General features: G+C 41.0%; 1 protein-coding gene across 1 annotated transcript in view; it reads left to right on the forward strand.

Annotated features, from left to right (window-relative positions):
* LOC310723995 (plakophilin-4-like) overlaps window positions 1–10,661 on the forward strand; it is an 83,714-nt gene extending 73,053 nt beyond the window's left edge. The window contains 12 exon segments of the mRNA XM_083537657.1: window positions 1,999–2,182; window positions 3,136–3,253; window positions 4,204–4,395; window positions 5,002–5,175; window positions 5,274–5,424; window positions 5,521–5,713; window positions 5,958–6,042; window positions 6,261–6,378; window positions 6,609–6,740; window positions 8,431–8,504; window positions 9,756–9,983; window positions 9,985–10,661. Of these exon segments, the coding sequence (XP_083393783.1) occupies window positions 1,999–2,182; window positions 3,136–3,253; window positions 4,204–4,395; window positions 5,002–5,175; window positions 5,274–5,424; window positions 5,521–5,713; window positions 5,958–6,042; window positions 6,261–6,378; window positions 6,609–6,740; window positions 8,431–8,504; window positions 9,756–9,983; window positions 9,985–10,032 (1,697 nt within the window). The 3' untranslated portion in view covers window positions 10,033–10,661.
* Window positions 10,662–12,716: the final 2,055 nt, after the last annotated feature.

Raw genomic sequence — 12,716 nt, forward strand, 5'->3', positions numbered from 1 at the left:
CACGCCTCCTTTAATGGAATTAACTCACACAGAAGTTACACCTTCTTCATTGCGACTGACAGACCAAGAAGTCAGTCCTCCCTTAGTGCAATTGACTAACATTGAAGCCACACCTCAGTACTGTAATTGAATAACAGCAACGCCACACCCCCTTTAGTGTAATTGACACAGAAGCCACACCTCCTTCATTGAGATTGACAGACAAGACAGGCCATGCCTCCTTCACACTTTGTAGACTATACTCTTAACCCTGACTACCATCTGTGCTGCCTTTTTCTTTAAAATGTTTGTTTTCAGTCTCCTGAGGGATGGGGAATGTTGGCCTTTTTCCTGAACTCATAATCAGAGGCAGGAGTGTGTGTGTGGGTGTGTGGGTGTGTGGGTGTGTGGGTGTGTGGAGTAGGTAAACGCCCTTAGCATGTCGTCATTTCATTTTCCCCAGTTCTAGCTCAAACCTTTATCTCATTAGAGTTGAAGAAGGCAGACTCCGGCACTTTCTCCTTCAAAACATTGTGTTTCTTTCTTTAACTCATGTTATTTTTGGTGTCTCTTTCTTTCTATTTATCTTAGTCTCTCACTTTAACTCATTTCCATTCATTTTCATCACTTGACGTGCTTCATGGGCATGAATGAGATGAGATCGTGTAGCGTTAGACTGATAATATTGAAAAAAATCTGATATAGAAATAGAAACGAAGGACGGAAAAAAAAACCCTGAAATGGATTTGTGATTTGATAAATAGCACCCATCATTGAAAAGCATGCACTGTATATGTGTGTAGAATGTTTCTATACATTAACTCTTTGAAGCTGTATGATGTTTCATACAGGAATAGATTGTTTTATAAGCAGATAAGAAAAACACCCTGTTTCTATACAAACACACACACACACACACACACACACACACACACACACACACATATATATATTCACGGTGCAGGCTTCTTGTCTCTCTGAGCCCATTAACTGAAAGTACTTTACAGGGAGACACAAACCAGAGCCAGAGGATTTAAGAGCTCACCAGGGAGCCATGGGAAGAAATTTTCCTGCCCACACACACACACAACTTTTGAATTTATAATACATCACCTAACTAAAGAGATATCACCTATACAAGCTAATCTTATGTCCTGTTGAGTTTGGTTATTTTGGATTTTATTCATTTTTTTCTTTTTTCTTTTCTTGCTGGAGAGTTGAATATTTACATTTGACTTCAAGGCAGGATGTTCAACAATGTTGAAAAGGCACAGACATCTTTTGCTTGTTACGTCTACAGATTTATGCATGCATGCTGTGTGTGTATCAGGGCTGTCAGTTCCTTTGAAAGATTTTATTGAAATTGCATGTTAACTTGGTAAAGATCAGGAAGAGTTTCTGTTGCCATTTCTTAATGTGTGTGTGTATGTGTGTGTATATGTATGTATGTGTGTGTGTGTGTGTGTGTGTATATATATATATATATATATATATATATATATATATATATATATATATAGTGTGTAAGTGAGAGAGAAAATTCCATATTATCCTCAGTGACAGTAACTTATCTCCCTAACTTATCTCCCACTCAACTGCCGGAGCTGATGCACACTGGCTAATCCAAATCAGGTCACAGCAACACACACGCGCACACACACGCACACACACCTGATCTGCCTCATTTCCGGCCACTATAAACAGGTACTCATGAGAAAAGAGGTGATTGAGTAGGACACAATTGGGTACGTCTAGTTTTTCATGAGACACATTCCGCTAGTCAGCCTTGAGCTGACACCTCAGATTTAATCACTTGCGTAAGATTGGTTGTGTGTGTGTGTGTGTGTGTCTCCACATGCCTCACTGTTCTATAAAAGACTTGAGCTTAAGCTCAGACAAGGAGGCTTACCCAGTATGACCTTTACATGTGCTGTGTATTTGCTCAGATTCGTACTTATATTTTTTTTTTTCCCCCCTCGTTTCTGACCCTCTCTCTTCTTGTATCCTCTCTCTATGCAGGGGTTTTGTGGAACTTGTCCTCCTGCGACGCTGTCAAGATGACAATCGTCCGCGATGCCTTAACGACCCTGACCAACACTGTGATCATTCCACATTCGGGCTGGAGCAGCTCGTCCTACGACGACGACCACAAGCTCAAATTCCACTCGTCACTCGTGCTGCGCAACACCACTGGCTGCCTGAGGTACACACGGTCCTGCAACTCCCCCTGCTGGAGCATTCACACACACAGTCTGCACAGACACATACAGCGCAGGCAATGTTATACGATAGGCTGAAGTTTCCTAGTAGACCTCGAAGAGGATTAGAGCAATTGATTTGACATTTGCAAGTGTTGAAATCCTTCTCCGAGTCATGAATAATTGCGCGGTTATGATCTGATTAGGTATTCAATTAGCCGTACAGAATATTCAGCGCATCATCAAACTCTAAATACCAGTCCTTAAGGGCAACAAATGCAGAAAAAGATCCTTCCAACTTTACTCTAAATGTAGTTGTCTTGATGAGGATGTGTTTGGTGTTTTGAGGTAACCAGGTACATACAGTGGCTGTTCAACTTTCACTCTAATGTCACAAGAACACATGCATGTCCCTTTAGCTTATAAGCAACGACGGCAAAAACAAAAATCGCCATCCAAACAGTGTTTCCCGACAGAAAAAACCCATATCGGGTTCCCCTCTAATCTGATCTGGGGCATAAGATTTGCTTCCTACTTGTTAGCTTTAGTGCAGAATAAAAGAAGCACCGTCGAGACACTGAGCATGGCTGCGTTTGTCGGGGATATCCGTGTAAATGAAACTTCTGACAGTGCAGTGTGTATAACCAGATGCCTGACGGATCTAAAAAAAATTATTTAGTAGCCAAACTGCTTTCAACGACTTTAAGATTAAGAACAAACATGTATCACTACTCACCAAGTAGCACTCGAAAGCTATTGCCAAGCTCGTATATTACATGTGCAATTTTAGACCCAGGAACACGCACACATGCAGTGGCTTTCCTTTTTCCCCGTCAATTCAATCATTGAACCCAGGAGCTTTCGCACACACGCGTGTGTGTGTGTGTGTGAGCTTTCATTACATCTCAGATATGAAATTGCGCTGAGGTGGTGACCCCCGTGGTGCTTGTTGCCATAGGAACCTGAGCTCAGCGGGAGAGGAGGCCAGGAAGCAGATGCGCTCCTGCGAAGGGCTCGTCGACTCTCTGCTCTACGTCATCAAAGCCTGCGTCAGCACCGCCGACTTTGACAGCAAGGTACACACACACACACACATGGACACACACCAGTTAATATCATTCCAATACATTTTCCAAAGAGTAACAGATGATAGGTTGCTTTATTCTGACACCTTTATACTTCAACTTTTTGGGTTACTAAAATGCTTCCGAATCAAGTTTCATTCTTTTCGTGGGATTTTATATTCTTATGGACATTTCAGCAAACTGTGCAGTGTTAATCCTACGTACACTTTATTTTTGTCAATGCAAATGTTTTTTCAGCATTGACCCATATATACCCTTTATATGGAGCACATCTGCTGCCGCATAGGCACGCACTGCAGGGGGGGGGACTTTTGATGTAATAGAAAACTTAAGCTTCACAGTTGAACACCAAAGCATTCAAGGCTTTAAGGCAGGCTCGAATTTCTACTTTCCCGTGTCTTCCTGCCTTCTGCTAGTGTCCTGCATCTCTATTTCCACATTCATTTTGATGTGGATCCTCCTCCCTCCCAGCACGCACAGACATGCTGAATTAAAGTCATTTGTTCAGCTCCTGTCTGGTCTCCAGCTTCAGCACCGGAAAATAAGACAGGTCCTTTTGTGAAACAGAAATCGAGAATGTTCATAGTGGAGGCCAAAAACATTTCTTTTACTTCGATTGACCCTTTTTTTTTTTGGTCCAGTACTAAGGGTTACAGCTCATAGGTGGGGACGGCAGCAGTGTTGTTCATTGCTTAATGGTTATGCATGTGGAATAAAAAGCTCAGTAGAAACAAGATTATTCTTTTTTTTTTTTCTCTCTGGGTTTCTGGTAAGGGAGGATTTAGTATTGCTTATGTTCCTGTATGTTTGTATTTTGTCAACAAGTAATAGCTTTAATTTTGTCACGATGCAGAATTGATTGACTTCTGTCCTTAAGCTCAAGATTTTCACTCAAAGAGCATCTGAAACCTTCCTGACCTTTTCCTCGTTTGCTCGCTCAGATTGTGGAGAACTGCATTTGCACTCTGAGGAACCTCTCGTACCGGTTGGAGCTGGAGATGCCGCCGTCACGCCTGATAGATAATCAAGAGACGGACGGGTTGCCGGCAACAGAGTCACCAAGTAAAGAGGCAGACCACAGCTGCTGGGGGAGGAAGAGGAAGAAAAAGAAGAAGGGTGTACAGGAGGAGCAGGTGAGCCACAAGAGAACACACGTTCTCCTACTCTCTGTCTGTAATTTTCCCATGAAGCAATATAGTGCATTTATGCCTATCAGAGACACAATGATATCGCTTTAATACACTGTTCTAATAACAGGAAACTGGCATGTATCTGGAATCACTAAGACGGCTTGGCTTGTATACGGTCAGTCACATTATTCAGGAATAATTGCCTTGGCATACGAGGTGGTATCAAAAACTTTAGCGCCGTTAACAAGAAAGTACTTTATTTACTATTTATTACGGAACTCTTTGATACCACCTCGTATCACAGCACTGAACACAGAGTTCTGCAGTCTGTAGCGTGATGAAATAGAAAGTAGCCCACAGAACCTGATAATGACTTTATTACCCATTACTAAGTAAATTAATTAGAAGTCCTGTTCCGCCAGATTTTTGCTCTTCGGATCTGATCTATACAACACTCTGGCAGGCAGCAATACGAAAATCTATAAAACAGGCCCACGCACATGTTCTCACAAATGTAATGTCCGCTGTAACGCCTTTTTTAGCATGATAGTTGCTCCTAATAGGAGTTAAGGATTTGCTGATAATACAGTACTTGTGTGTCTTGTTCAGTGGGACGGCGTGGGGCCGATCCCCGGTTTCTCCAAGTCTCCCAAAGGAGCCGAGATGCTGTGGCACCCCGCAGTGGTGAAGCCTTACCTCACGCTACTGGCCGAGAGCTCCAACCCCGCAACACTAGAGGGGGCCGCCGGCTCACTGCAGAATCTTTCTGCCGGCAACTGGAAGGTACGTCGTGCATTCGAGCACAGAACACAAACCGTGAACAAGATATCATATGCAGATTGTCGATCAGAATCAAGTTAATCCCTTCTCTGTCCCCGTAGTTCTCATCATATATCCGTGCGGCAGTGAGGAAGGAAAAAGGCTTGCCCATCTTGGTGGAGCTGCTGAGGATGGATAACGACCGCGTGGTGTGTTCTGTGGCCACAGCGCTCAGAAACATGGCCCTGGACGTCAGAAACAAGGAGCTGATCGGTCAGAAAGCACCTTACGATAATGTTGACGTTGTTTAAATTGAATTTGAAATCGAAACGACCACTAAATATATATATAAATATGCGTGTGAAACAGGGAAGTACGCGATGCGGGACTTGGTGAACCGGCTGCCCGGAGGAAGCACTACTCAGCTGTCTGATGAGACGGTGGCAGCCATTTGCTGCACGCTCCACGAGGTCTCGAGCAAAAACATGGAGAACGCCAAAGCTCTCGCCGACACGGGAGGCATCGAGAAACTCGTCAACATCACCAAGGGACGTGGAGAAAGGTCCGCTCGGTTCTCGCTCGGTTCTCCCTCCCTCTCTCTCTCTCTCTCTCTCTCTGACACACACACACACACACACATGTTAATACACTCGGGCTTTGATGCTTAAATGCATCCTGTTTAGTGCTAATTAGACAGATTGGAATGAAGGCGGTGACTGAGCGTTAACATCATGAAGCTAACGAACCTTGCTAACAGTGCAGCAGCTGTAGATGATTGATGGCGCCTACGTTTGGCTGTGCCGTAGGTACTCGATGAAGGTGGTGAAGGCTGCCGCGCAGGTGCTAAACACACTGTGGCAGTACAAAGATCTGCGCACTATCTACAAGAAGGTGAGTGAGAGTGCAACTGTGACTTGATACCCTGCACCACATGAACGCTGCACTTTGATGCATCATATTTGTATCAATAGGACGGTAACACCAAAAGTGCCATTGAGGAGATACTTCAGGTGCAAGGGATCAACCATACGTGGCCTTTAGTCTTCCACGGCCACGCTTAAAGAGCCAGTATGAGTGTGTGCCTGATGTGTGTTTGCTGTTTTGTACAGGATGGATGGAATCAGAATCACTTCTTGACTCCTGTGTCCACACTGGAGAGGGAGCGCTTCAAATCTCAACCTACGTTACCTTCCAACTCCCTGCAGATGTCTCCAGTCAATAAGACAGGTCCGTGTGTGCGTGTGCGTGTGTGTGTGTGCGCGCACGCCTCAGAGCAATACAGCTCAGTGGTGAGCAAATCAGAAGCATGCAGCTCAAGTCTATAAAAGACACTTCATATAGAAGCTTTTTATGTTTGTGCTTTGCGACACAGAAACGATTCCACAAAACAAACAGCAGTGACAGCGAACGTGTGTGTGTTTAATCAGTAACAAACAGAATGTGTGTTTCCCCCGCAGCGGGCAGCACCACTTCGTCTCCAGCCGTGTTGGTGATTAAAGAGCAGCGCTCTGATTATCAGCGGACACAGCCACCTATGCAATTTTATAACTACCAAGGAGACAGCGGCGTGCATAAAACCCCGTACACAGGTATGGCCTAAGCCGCTCAAAGCATCGAGCAGCAGATTAACTCGGTCAGGATATGAAGTTGTCTCAACTGTAAGATTAGATTAGCCTATGAAAGGAGTTTCAAGCATTTGAGCGATTTAATCGGCCGTAACATCAGATACGAGCTACAACAATAGTCGCTCACATCAGCCCCGTTCCTAGCTCTAATAAGACGCGGAAAAAACAGCATGCCGCTCTAGCTCAGTGATTACAGTTCCGAAAACAGGGTTCCCACACGTTTCCAAGAATCGGCTCACTCAAATGTTCACCGCATCTGAAAACAAGATTATATTCTCCTGAAATCAAGTCATCTATATTCCGAACTATCATTTGTGAACATCGTTTCAGTGCATTAATTAGACGTCGCAAGAGTCTTTTTATAGTAAGCATGAGCACATGTAGACGTTTCCACACGCCTCTCCCTTCACATTCGGTTACATAAAAAAATATATATACTTTTAACGCTGCAGTTACAGACACAACAAACAGTCTATTTAATAACGATGACTTTTAATTCGTCACTTTTCCCAGAAGCATTTTTAACAGGAAGCTTCAAATCAGACTGTGTTCTTTGGGATCCGTTTTTTCTAGCTGAGTTAAAATAAACACTATATAGCAGGGGTCCCCAAAATAGGGCTCGCAGGCCAGATACGGCCTGCCCCCGCATTTGAAACAGCCCTTTGAACAAAGCCAGAGACATATTTTGGAAATGTAATTTTAAATATATTTTTTTACTCATAACAAATATGTATTTTATAATAAATGCTGTCATTTACCGATACTGAAATCTATACTGATCTATACTTCCGGCTTCCGGTCCGCTGTCATTACAAGAGCGGCCTCTAGAGGCGAATCACAGATGCCACGTGCTGTTTGTTTATGTTGTGTATATTATATTTATTGTTTATAATTTATTAATGAATATATTTCTATTTATTTAATGTAGCACATTTTCATGATTCAGTACTGTTTTTTATTTTTTTGTAATAAAGTTCAGTGCTATTTTAAATGGAGTGATTTATTTTATTTTTTTCCAATATCCATTTTAAAAATGATCGGTGGATTAAGCAGTTATGGGCAAGTACGGTCCAACGTTTTGGTATCGGTAAAATCCAACATCGGTTGACCGCCAGTTTTTAACCTAGCCTAATTATTTTTTAGATTTACCCACTAACCGTATGCATAAGTAAATGTTTTGATTTCAATAGCAATGAATATGAAAAACGTCATTATTATAGTAATGCTGCTGTTTTAGTAGGTGATGTATCTCCAGAAAAGTGATGCTCTTCTGTCTGTACGGTGCAAAACAAAGGCAAAATAAATACATTTTAAATCAATACAATCTCTAATACTGGTAGTCGCTCTGGCCCATGTCATTTTCTGTTACAGACCGACCAAACCCTCACAGAAAAGAGATTTGTGGACCCTTGCTATATTCTGTCCCAAATGTCAGCTATTCAACATTCCTTGTTGAATAGCCTTAATGTAGCAGGAAATCGTAATCATAGAGAGAGTTTATTTTGTGCTTTAAAAACTACTAGCTGTACCTTCACTACTGACTTGAAATGGTCTGGGAACCTGGGTTTATGTCTCATTTACTTTATTTAATTATTATTATTCATTTACTATATTATTTATTTATCAAAACTGTGTCTCGCTGTGTTTTTTTCAGGGTCGGTGAAATCATCTCCATTTTATCTCAGCTCTTACTCCTCACCCAACAGAGATGAATCCAGGAGAGGCCAGGTAACCCCCCCCCCCCCCCCCCCCAACACACACACTTACACACACACACACTCACACACACACACACACACACACTCCAAGTTTCTTGTACCTAAAAATTCGCCTCAATTGCTGAGTAGGAATGAGTTCACTTTTTTCCTAAACTCCACCAGGGGGCAGTGTGAGAAAACTAACGATGCAGAACAGCAGTTACCAAATCCTGTTTGGCAATTTCACATTTTCCATTACAAATTATAATTTAATGACAGTGTGCACCCACGCTGGCATGCACTTCACAAGTTCATGCTACAAAAAAACAACAATTTTCAGATCAAACCCATCAGCATGTCGTCTGTACACATGCATTAATAGAGATTAGAGGAAAATCTTTTACTTCTGTACACACCACAGAATCTTAGATATAAAGTAATCATCTTTTCTATTTAAAACAAATGTTACAGCATTCCTGGAGCAGCTGATTTACTGTTACAGCTGGACTTATACTAATCAATCAGTGTCAGGCCATGTTTTTGGATTAAATGTATAAAAATAATATGGATTCATTTTAAAGTATTTATTTCATTTGGTTCGTAATTAGATATTGGCTATTTGTAAATATGTGGGTTTTTTTGTATCGCTTAAAGAAGTGATCAGGCATTAAAAAAAGCAACTCCTTGGGCCTTGTAAGGATCGAGATCATTTTAGTACTCTGTCTAGAATTGTACCTTTTGTGAGATGCGAGACGTATGTAATAAATACTAGCGGTAGACCGATTTTACCGATAGCTAGGTTGTACTGAAGTTCATTAAAAAAAATTAAATAAATACTAAAGCGTGAAAATGTGGCAAAGGAAATAAATGTATATAATTGTATCATTAATAAATAATGAATAATAAATATGATACAGCACTTTCTGTGCACCGTGCGCTCTTCGTGCAGCACGCAGTCTCTCATGGAAAAACAAACAGCATGTAACGGCAGCGATTCGCCTCTAGAGGCCGCTCTTGTAATGACAGCAGTCCATTAGCTGGAAAAAAACGATCAGCATGGACTATCAGTGGCGATGAACTGGTTTTGCCTCTAATAAATGTATATCTAAGTTAATATAAGGTTATATTTGGCTTTTCAGTTTCTGCTCAAGCAAATCCATCCAACACATTTAATACATTTCATTAATATATTCAATTTATTTTTTTATTTTTTTATTTATGTATCTGAAATGTAGCTGTACATATCGAGCGTTACACGTGCGTTTCTTTTCTTTGCCAGCAGCATATATATTATGCGGACGAGGCCGCACGGAGGGGCTACGAGCCGTATCGGACGTACGTGCAGTCACCGCAGGGATACGATGACCCCTACTTGGAGGAAACAGTGCAGTTCTCAACTACAGACTACCCCACACAGCCTCACACACTCAAAGCCACCACCAATTATGTAGACTTTTACTCGAGCACACGCAGAGCCTCTTACCGCACTGAACAGTACCCGGGCTCACCGGACTCCTGGGTATAAAGACACGAAAAAAATGAACCGACAGCATCCTTAGTACTGTGTCTGATTTTAACAGAGATGGATTCCGAACGTGGCTGATGGGAAAGATGGAATGATCGAAGCCAAAGAAGGAAAAGAAGCAAAGTGTGTGTTTTGTCCATGGCAGAAGAAAGAAAGTAGAAGCGGTGTGTGTGTGTGGAAGTGTGCGAGCGAGTAAATAAGTGAGAGTTCTGCTCCGATTTTATTTTCTTATGGCAACGCAGGTGACAGTGGAAGCAGCACGTGGATTACAGAAAGGTGTTTTTTTTTTTTTTGCATCAGAGAATCAGAGAGAAATGATGTGTATGAACTCAGACTGAAATCAATCATGAACTTATACCTGTATAAAAAAAAAACAACAACAAAAGATAAAGAAATATTGCTAATAATGATGATAAATAATGATCTTAAGAAGTTAGTTTAAACAGAGGGAACAAAAGTGTATACGTACGTCTCGTCGAGATTGTGAACGCCACTGAGTCTTGTACATTTCCTTCAGAACACTGTAAATACGGAGAAGAAAATGCAGCGCCACATTAAAGAGATGTAGAAATCTATAAATATAGCGAAAAGGCGGCAGAACCTGGCACCACGATATACAGCAGTCTATCTGAAGTAATAAAAATTCATCTTTGTTTTTTAGAATTCTGCCTTTTCTTTCTGTGTGGGTTTGTTTTTTTTTGTTTTTTTTTTCATTTCCATTAAATGGGTTTTGTTTATTTTAAAGAGATCCTTAAAAAAAAGGATGTATGACTGGTTGAGGTGAAGGAGAAGGCTTTGTTCTATGTCATTGACTATGGATGGGGCTGACATTTATAAACTGCTCTGAATTCAGAATAAAACAGACCTGATCATTCATTTGAATATTTTAGAATCATATATTTTTGTCAGCTAAAAGTACAGGTACACTGTATAGACAAAATATGCGCATGTGGACGCATCACCTTTTTTTTTTTTTTTTTTTTTTTTTTTTTTTTTACATCCCATTCCACATTTACTCTCCATTACAGAGTATTACAAATGAAATTTAAGCCCTATATCATTACATCAAAAACACATTCATTTTGGCCTTATCCAAGCCCTAAATACTGTTACTACAGATCAAGGTGCATAGAGAGTAAAACAGCGAGATAAACATTAAAAAGAAAGAAAGAAAAAAAGAAAGAAAGAGTCGATATTAAGTTAAAGGTGCCATACATATGAGGTAGATGTGATAGATATGAAGGTAGTGTAAGAACAGAGTTAAGTAAAGTGCGAGTGCAGGACCCCACTTTAGAAGCAGGACGAATGTAAAAGCATCTAAAGAGCTTGGCGAGATCGCATTAAAAACGGCGAGGATGATGAATATGTAGCAGAAGACTCTGAGTTAGAGCACTGGAATGAATATGTGATGAGATGACACCTCTTGACACCTTAAATGCAAACAGTTCTGCTTTGAGATGGGCATGATTTCCATTTGTTCTGTATGCAATGAGCACTTGCTAATTTCACTGGCCGAAAGGGTCCCGTGTTACAAGAGCATTTTAGTACAAAACCATCTAGTGAGTGTAACAGGCTCGGTAAATTGGAGTGAACGTGAAAGGAGAAAAAGCTGCGAATTGTGGAAATATTCCACTTCCGTCAGGAGCGAAGGCAAAACATGGCACAGTGTAGCAAAGTCTAGCAGAGTCTGAAATCAAGCAGTAAAAACCAATAGGAGCTTTAATTAAATGTAACCCTTTTCTTCCCTTTTTCCAAGATAACAAGATGATCGACATTTATATCTATTGTAACTTCTAAACTTGGACTTAATTGTCGTTGTAGTAATGCAACGAAACTTGTTTGGTAGCTCTGAGATCAGCAGCACAAAGAAAATTTAAGAATAAAAGATAATTGCACTAAAAATATGACTATGTACAATGAAAAATACAGTATGTGAAGTGAGACTTGGTGCAAACAGTGCAAACAGGAATATCGGAAATAAGGAAATGTTGCACAAGTTATACTAATAACAATAAGTGCATCTTTAATAACTAATGAAATGCTTTCAAATGCTTGTGTATAAAAGTGTTGTAGTGCATTCACACACAGCTCAATCTGAATAGTCACACATCGGTTTCATACAAGCTGCAACTTTCAGTCTTTGTTACAAACTCACATGTAATTTCAGAACATTCATGAATTTTATTTTATTTTGTAACAAGATGACATTTTCCCCCCTGTTTCAGATCCACGTACAAATGTAAAGATTACCTTGTACTGGTACTTTACTGTAAATGTACTGGTTGATTCTGGGTTCTCTGGTTTCTCCTCTACATCTTAAATCATTCTGAAAGGCTGACAGGCTACTTAGCAAGTGTGTGTGTGTGTGTGTGTGTGTGCACACTATGTCATGTAACTGATAACCCATGCAGGTGTCATTGCCCTGAACCAGGGGTTCTACGGATTAAATTGAATCAGGAAAGGGGATCTCTATTCAGCTGCATGCTGTAAATGAAAAGATGATTATGACCAAATATAAAGCTTTTTGACCCAAGAAATACCCATTGTCCCCCCAGCTAAAACTACTGGACGTGCAGTGGACACTACATGTTCACGTGGTCATGTGTGTCTGTTTTGAGGGGAGGGGGGGGGGTGGTTGTTAAGTGACAACTGTAAATTAGCGTGGTTTCGTTCGAGAAGGAGTCGACTCTTCATTTGAATCGACTCTTACAAAAGGAT

Source organism: Silurus aristotelis (assembly GCF_946808225.1).
Source record: "Silurus aristotelis genome assembly, chromosome: 3".
NCBI classification, from domain to species: Eukaryota; Metazoa; Chordata; class Actinopteri; order Siluriformes; family Siluridae; genus Silurus; species Silurus aristotelis.